We start from the raw sequence: 8,339 nt of genomic DNA on the forward strand, positions 1-8,339 counted from the left end.
CTAGGGACAAGTAAACCATAAAAATTATATTGTTGTGAAATCTCTAAAAAATTATAAGTATGCTCTGTGGTTGCGGTTTTAACTGATCTTCCACATCAAAATTTTTTTTGTTTGAGATTATCTTTGTTGTTTTGTTTGTTAAGTTTGTATGCATCATTGGGAACGTAATGCATATGTGCGAAGGGAGACTGTATGTCTCCGTGGGACTCTAAAGTCGATAGTGTCGGATTGAGACCCTTTGTAACGACCCAAATTCGCTAATAAGGCTTAAGGGCCTTGATTAGTGTACCTGGAGGGCATAATGGGAATTATGTGTGACTTTAATGATTGAGATGCATGACTATGTGTATTAGTATGCATGTAGACCCTAATTAGGTTAGAAGGGCATAATCGTAGTTTTGGCCATTTTGGGCACAACTGTTTTGATATATGTGATAATTGTTGAGACCACATTATTATGTGGATATATTTGTGATCTGGGACCCGAGACGATCCTAGTGAGCAAGTAGCGAAAAAGTCATGGCAGGGATTTATACCTGGCTCGGGGTGAGCCTGGGGGTATAAATGGGAATTCAGTGAGTATATTGGAGTCTATTTTGACATCGAGGAATATTATTGGTGATTAGTTAGGTGTCGGGAATTAAGCGGTAAATATTTGAGACACTCGGGGAATTAGCGGGAATTGGGTCAAATGACTAGAATGCCCTTAAGTGGATTAAAGGGTTAGAAATAAAAGGGAGGGCATTTTGGTCAATTGGCATCTCAGAGATAGATAAGCTAAGGCTTTATGTTAGTGGAAGTGTTAGAAAAGTATAGAAGTCTGAAAGAGAGAAAAGAAGGAAAAGAAAGAAAAGAGAAAAGGAAGGGAAGGGAAAACAGAGTTGTATTCTCTTGGGTCGGTTTGTGGTTCTCCCACCACTTTTCTTGGGTTTTCTTGGAGCAAAGCTCAGAGGAGAGCTGGGTTAGGCTGAGCATCAAAGATCCTAAGCTAGGCTTGAAGAATTGACAGGGGTTTAGCAAGAACATACCATCACTTGAGGTAAGGCTTTGTAGTTTCTTCAGTTTCTGGTTTGGTTTTTGAACTATGGTGAATAAGCTAGACTTGATGGGAATTTTAGGGAATTCAAACCAAAGATTGAGGGAGAGCAAGCTAAGAAGGTGTAGAGGTTGTCTTGAAATCGAAATCCCAATAAAGGTATGAATTCTAAGCTTCTAACCCTGATGTTTTGACTGGTTTCTGCTGAATTTCTGAGCTTAGGATCAACTATGGTGAATTTTGGGATTAGGGATGCATGTGTTTGGGTTTTGAGTATTTGGGGTGCTTGGGATGAGTGGAGTATGTTCATAAGGTTGTTTTTGAGTTTGGTGAAGGATTGGAGAAGTTTTGGTTGAGTTTGGTTCGAGGAAATCGCAGGAAGAAAAACTGAGGTGGTGTCTGTCTGTGTCTAGCGCTACAACGCTAGACTTTGGGCGCTGTAGCGCTAGGCCATGTATGCTGAGGGGATTTTGCTTCTGTTTGTAGCACTGTAGTGCCCTCCAATGAGTGCTGTAGCGCTACCTTGTCTTCTGAAAGGGATTTTACGGTTATTTGCAAGGGTTTTTTACCAAGGGTTTGGGGTTTGATTCCACCACCTTGTTTGGTGGAACTTGGACTTCCCAGGGGCTCGGGATTGGCCCCGAGGCTAGGTTTTAGACTTGAGGATTGATGATGACTTTGGCCTATGGTTGTGTTTAGGTGAGCGCTAGGGCTCGAGGGGGATCGTGCTCAAGGAGTCGAGAGATCAAAGCTAGCGAATCAAAAGGTAAGAAAACTACACCCAGTTATATACTTGTGATGGGACTAAGTGCTCCTGATATCTGTATTATGTCAATGATGGTATCATGCCATGGGACATGTGTTAGCGGTCTAAGAGTGCCGTACACAATATTTGCGTACAGGGTGTGGCTTGGCCACTGGTAGCCGAGGACAGCTTAATATTCACTGAGCTCGGTTTAAGCGGCCGAATTCAGTGGGATAATGGAGGGAGCGGCCTGAGGGCGCTAGCCCTAGTTATCATTTGTGAACTGTATATGATATGAGTTGATATGTTTAGTATGTGGAATACTTGATTATATTGAATGATTATATGGTTGAGATTATGTGATGCAATATGAGATATTAATTTGTCTGTTGATTGCTTATGCTCTGTTGTTGTGTTTTCTTGCTGAGCCTTGGCTCACGGGTGCTACGTGGTGCAGGTAAAGGCAATGGAAAGTTGGACCAATCCTGAGATGGAGAGCTGCGGGGTTGAATGTACATAGCCAGCTGTTCGATCGCCATGGTCGAGGAGTGGATCAGGACAGGGATTGCCTAACTGTCTGTTTTGCCTTAATATGGCTTGATGCTGTACTTAAACCTTATGACTTTTGTAAACGGTCTTTAAACTTATTATTTTGGGATCCCGTGTAAACAGATAGTGTTTCTAAATGAAAAATGTGACTTTTGAGACCGAAACATTTTAACCCTAGTTCCTTTATAGTTTCAACAACACATTTTTAATTAAATGACTTGATTAGCAAGTCTAGCACTTAATAAACACACAGTGCAGCGGTCTTGGCTCTCCAGGGCGTGACACCCTTTATTTCCAAGTTCTGAAGAGGGTCGTAGAGGGTGATGAGTATAAGATTTGGGATTTAGAATTATTTGTTACCTTCAGACAGACTTGCAACCTGAAGGAATGACTTAGACTTTAAGAATTTTCCATCGAATGAGTAAGTTTTTGAGACATTGTGGCAAAGACGATCCCATGATTGGATTGTCACAGTGATGGATACCAGTCGACGTCTACAGTGATTCTGGAAAAGATATTGTGAGATAGGAAATGAGAATTTCTTATTCTGGGGAAATAAGTTGAGGGACATGAAGTATCTTGGTTCAGAATCGGTTCAGAGGACCAATGAAGTTATTACGGATTAGTAGGGCAGGGCTGTATGTTAATTTAAAAGGACATAAGAGTTTAGAAATTTAAACATGGGAACGTGGAGTTCTAGGATTGGGGACTTTGTACTTCTCCGAGTACGATGGACTAAAATGGATAAGATAGTTGGGGAAAGAAAGAGGAGTTTGACTCTAAAGTTGATAGACTTGTAAGATCCTAATAAGGATTAGGCCAGGGCCCTACAGATTAATCTTACCCCAGCATAGGTAGACACTCATAAGGTGTTACTGGTGTCAATGTCAAGGAAAGGGGTGTTGAATGCTACCCCTTTTTGGGTGAAGAGACCTTGGAATTTCAGCGTGATTTATCATGCAAGGAGAAGCCAGTGGAATTCTGGATAGAATAGATAAAGTCTTACAGAATAAGACTGTAACTCTAGTGAGGGTGTTACAAGGAGATAGCAAGGTAAAGGACTAGACTTCAATGTTATAGTCAGACTTGCGGGATTAGTATCCTGAGATGTTTGAATAAATTTTGAGGATGAAATTTCAATAAGGAGGGGATAGTTGTAATGTCCGAAATTCGTTATTAAAGTTAAGAGCCGTGATTACTGTGCCTGGAGGGCATGATTGGATTTATATGAGGAATTAATCGAATAAATGTGTGACTATGCGGCATACATGATTTATATGGTAATATGAATATATGTGCATGTTTATGTGTCTTAAATATGCATGTGGGCCCATTCTTGTTAATAAGAGCATATTTGTAATTTTGACCCGTTAAGGCTATAAACGTGCTTATATGTATTAAATGATTGAGACCACGTTACTATGTGGATATATTTGCAGTATCCGGCTCGAGGCGATCCTAGTGAGCGGGTTAGCGGAATAGTCACAACGGGGTCCAATACCCGAATCGGGGCGAGCCTAGGGGTATTTCTATGACTTAGTGCATATTTGGGATTTGTTGGTTGACAGATAATTATTTGGTGATTAATTAGGCATGCCGGGATTAATTGGGAATTTATAGGACTACTTGAGGATTAGTGGGAAATATGGCAAATGACGGAATTGCCCTTGGTGGTACTAAAAGGATAGAATTGATCTAATGGACAGTTTGGTCATTTTGAAACTAAGGATAAACTTGGTTAAGCTTAACCTTAGTAAAACCCTTAGGAAAGAAACAGAACATACTCACCTTCTCTCTCTATACTCAGTTCTCCCTGTCTCCCTTGGTGTGCCTTGGAGTCCTTTGAAGTTTGGAAGCAAAAGTTTGGATTTGGTGAGCTTTGAAGGGATATAGAGTTGGGAATTGAATCAAGGGCCAGCCTAGGGTCGTAATTTGCAGTGGGGAGGTAAGTAAATTCCTCTATTCTTAATGAATTTCAAGTTTGGTTTTCGTGTTAATGAGTCTTTGAACTCAAGAGTTGGATTTTAGGTTTTGGTAATGTTTTGGCTTGATTTTAAGGGTTTATATATTGTTTATGATGTTTGTAATTACATGTGGGGTTTAATTTTGGATTTAAGTTATATTGGGGTGAATTCAGATGGTTTTAGCTCGGAAAAAAATGCAGGAAGGAGCTGGGAATTATGGGTTCGCAGGGTCGCCCCGCGACCCTGTTCTTGGGCACCGCAACTCGCATGAACCCAGAAGCCCTGGGAGCTCCCTGTTTCCGTAGGCACGCCGCGACCCTAAGGGCCAAGTTGCGGCGTGTGTCACTAGGGATTTAGGGCTGGGAGCCTCTGACTAGGTGGCGCACCGCGACCCTCAGGGCCAGCTCGCGGCCCGTATAGCCTGACTTAGCCAAAATAGTTTTTTTAGCTCGGGAAGAATTCTACTACATGGTTTAGTAGAATTTGAGGTCCCCGAGGCTAGTGTTTTATTCCGAAACTTTTAATCGATTTATATTTTAATGGTCATTCGTTACCACTTTGTGACTAGGGTTACCGTTAAGGCTCGAGATTGAGGATTGTGCTCGACACCGCTTTACACTTCCAGCTCGGGACTCGAGGTAAGAAAAATGCACCCAGGTTGTGAATGGGGCTTAGACCCCTGTTAACGAATATATTATGATTGTGAATGTTTCTATATCATAGAATATCTAGATAGACATGCTTGTATATGCTGTCTTTGATTGCTTGTTGTGAAATGTATATTTGTGATTGTAATTGTTTTAAAGGCGCCGAGGGCGCCAGGGGTCGATAACAAGCGTGCAGAACGCATCCCAGCCTAAGCGTTCTGGGGTCAGCTATAAGACCAGAGTACTCAGCCTAAGGGCACCGGGTCTTAACATTATACAATAAATAGAAGTGATGTTGCACTTAGCTAGTTGTATTGTTTGATGAGCTTGGTTTATGTGTTTGATTGAGCTGAATATTACCATTGGGCTTGTTGCTTTTGTCCTGTTGTTAATTGGATTTATTGATTTAAGTTTAATGTTTATATACTACTACTCAGTTGTGCATGTTGATTTAAGTTTTCTTGCTGAGCCTTGGCTCACGGGTGATATATGGTACAAATAAGGGAAATGGAAAGCCAGACCAGCCATGAGTTGGAGAGCTTCAGGGGCGGTGTGTACATATGTAGCCTACTCGACTGCCACGGCCGGGGTAGCCTGGGAGGAACTAGGGTTGAACCTTGTTTTGCTACTTAGGACAACTAATTTGTATTCTATTTGTCTTTTATCAGTCTGTAACCATTTTTGGGATCCCGTGTATAAACTTAATATTTTTATTGAAAAATAATTACTTTGTTGACCAAACTTTTTAATACCTGACCTTGACTTAGTCTTTAATTACACATTTAAGTCCAAATGACTCGCTTAGCGAGTTAAGCATTATTTTAAACACACAGTGTAACGGTCTTGGCTAACTAGAGAGTTACAAGATCATATAAGGATTCTCCTCATCAGGAAGCCAATGATCCTGCATAATATTCACTTCTGCCATGGTCCCTATACTTCTTCTAGCTTCTGCCTTCACTGAGATTTGATCTTCCCAAACACTTTGCCAAATGAAACTAGGATTAGAGCCCAATTCAGCATCTAGAAAAAATCCCTTAGGATAGTAATGAGCTTTAAAGATCCTTGAAACTAAAGACTCTTCTCCATCTAGAAGTCGCCAACCTTGTTTGCCAAGCAAAGCTATGTTAAAATCCCTAAGATTTCGAAATCCCATACCGCTTCTTGACTTGTGCTTGCACATTCTATGCCAACCCATCCAGCTTATCCCACTACTTTGAGTAGATGACAACTTCCACCAATACTTACTCATCATTCTCTCCATATCTTTACACATGTCTAAAGGCAGTAAGAAAACACTCATTGCATAATTTGGTAGAGCCTGCACCACTGTCTTTAGTAAAATTTCCTTCCCTGCTTTAGACAGAAGCCACCCTTCCCACCTAAGAACTCTTTTTTGAATTCGCTCCTTAATATAACCCAGAATAACTTGTTTGTTACACCCCATTGTATTTGGCAAGCCAAGGAAGAAACTTCTATCTTCTGCTTCAGCAATACCCATCAGACTACACACCTGCCCTCGAACTGCTTGAGTTGTGTTAGCAGGGAAAAAAATTGAAGATTTATCCAGATTTATTTTTTGTCCAGATGTTTGCTAAAAACACCTTAAAAGTGAAAACACATTATTAGTTTATCTCTCAGTAGCTTTATAGTAGAGATAGCTATCATCCACAAAGAGCATATGGGACACCACTGGAGCTCCTCTCGCCACTCTGCACCTTTTCAGGCTACCAGTCCGCTCATATTTCCGAATAAGAGAGGAAAAACCCTCCGCAAAAATAATAAAAGATAAGGTGACAGTGGGTCACCTTGTCTAAGCCCCCTCGAAGGCACAATCATACCTATTTCCTTTCCTCCATGTACCACCTTATACCTTACTGAGGAAACACAACACATAATCAACTCGAACCAAGTGCTAGCAAAACCCATTTTATTCAGTACAACTCACAAGAAAGACCATTCTATGTGACCATAGGCCTTGCTCATGTCTACCTTCAACGCCATATACCATTCTTTGCCTTTCCTCTTTCTCTTAAGATAATGAAGAACTTCAAAAGAGACCATAATATAATCTCAGATAAGTCTAGCTAGAATAAAAGCACTTTGATTATCTGAAACCACCTGTGACAATATCGTTTTCATTCGATTTGCAATCACCTTACAAAGAACATTACATAATGCAATGGATCTTAGATCCCTGATTAACACCCAAACGCGACTTTCACTAAGCGATGGTTGTAATGTAGATGGGCGGTCGATTCCACAAGGAGGTAACTAAGAACAAAAGTATTAGTAGAAAAATAAACTCAAAAGATTAGTACAAAGTGATGGAAATGGAGATTTGAGATTTTTTGTTGTCTTTTTGATGAAATGATAAAATGAGACAAGTGAAATAAAAATAAGATGAAATTAAGAGTTGAAAAGTAGAAATGTTTCAAGAATCATCCATATGCTTGTTTAGTTACTTAGTTACTTGATTTATAAAACTACACAAGTGAATAGTTCACATACCTACATTTACTTGGAAAATATAACATTAAAGTTCATATTCTTTTCTAACAAAAGTTCATTTGAGTTATAAAGTTCTTTACTTTAGGAGCACAATGTTAATCTTATAAAAAAAAATCTAAAAATGACAAAATTACCAAGGGCAATAATGTAATAGAAGATCAGACATAAAATTATGTATCAATATTACTTTTACTAATTAGAAACACATAGAAAGAACATGACTAATCCTATATATTATTAGCACAAGTAAATAAAGATAACAAAATAAAGATGAGATTGAAAGAACATAAACAACTCAAATGCATTATATTAAGAACATAGTAAATCAAAGTAACGAAATAACATCACTAGCAAATGAAATCATCCCTAACCTTCCTAAGAAGATTAGGCCATTTTGCTCATCATTCTCACAAATTTCTAAGAAGAAAGTGAGTAGAAATTTTACTATAGTTTCTTTACTATCCAAAATTACATACCAAATGTGAAAGAAGAGTCCCTATTTATATAAGAAGAAAATGACTAAAAAGAAATTAAACTACAAATGAGGTTTACAAAATAAATTTGAAACATTAATAATAAAATATTATTTTGAAAAATCAAATCTTATTATTAATATTAACCTAGCTATTTTAGTGAATGGTCATCATGCACATTTTTCTAAATTAATACAAAATGTCGGCTATAAAGCTCAAAATGGAAGGGTCCAAGGCCCAAAGTTCACACGAAATGGGCTGGAAGGTGGTTGGTGGCAGCTAGCACATTGACCCATTCGCGGCCAATAGGAGCACACCACGTGTCACAGCTGTTAGCAGGGGAAAAAGCAGCTGGGGGTCTGGGTCAGGCTAGGCTGCTCAAGAGTCACGGGTCACGGGCGGGCAAGCGCGGGT

At 39.5% G+C, this 8,339-nt stretch overlaps 1 protein-coding gene across 1 annotated transcript; it reads right to left on the bottom strand.

The window, feature by feature from the left end:
• Window positions 1-5,800: 5,800 nt before the first annotated feature.
• On the bottom strand, window positions 5,801-6,442 carry LOC133815485 (uncharacterized mitochondrial protein AtMg00310-like). Its single transcript, XM_062248323.1, has one exon. The coding sequence runs from the start codon at window positions 6,440-6,442 to the stop codon at window positions 5,801-5,803; it is 642 nt and encodes a 213-aa protein (XP_062104307.1).
• Between the last annotated feature and the right edge of the window lie 1,897 nt (window positions 6,443-8,339).

This window comes from Humulus lupulus, chromosome 2 (assembly GCF_963169125.1).
Source record: "Humulus lupulus chromosome 2, drHumLupu1.1, whole genome shotgun sequence".
NCBI lineage: Eukaryota > Viridiplantae > Streptophyta > Magnoliopsida > Rosales > Cannabaceae > Humulus > Humulus lupulus.

Bases quoted from the DNA above. Each gene is read 5' to 3' on its own strand.
- LOC133815485 (XM_062248323.1), bottom strand. From the start codon at position 6,442: ATGGGTATTGCTGAAGCAGAAGATAGAAGTTTCTTCCTTGGCTTGCCA.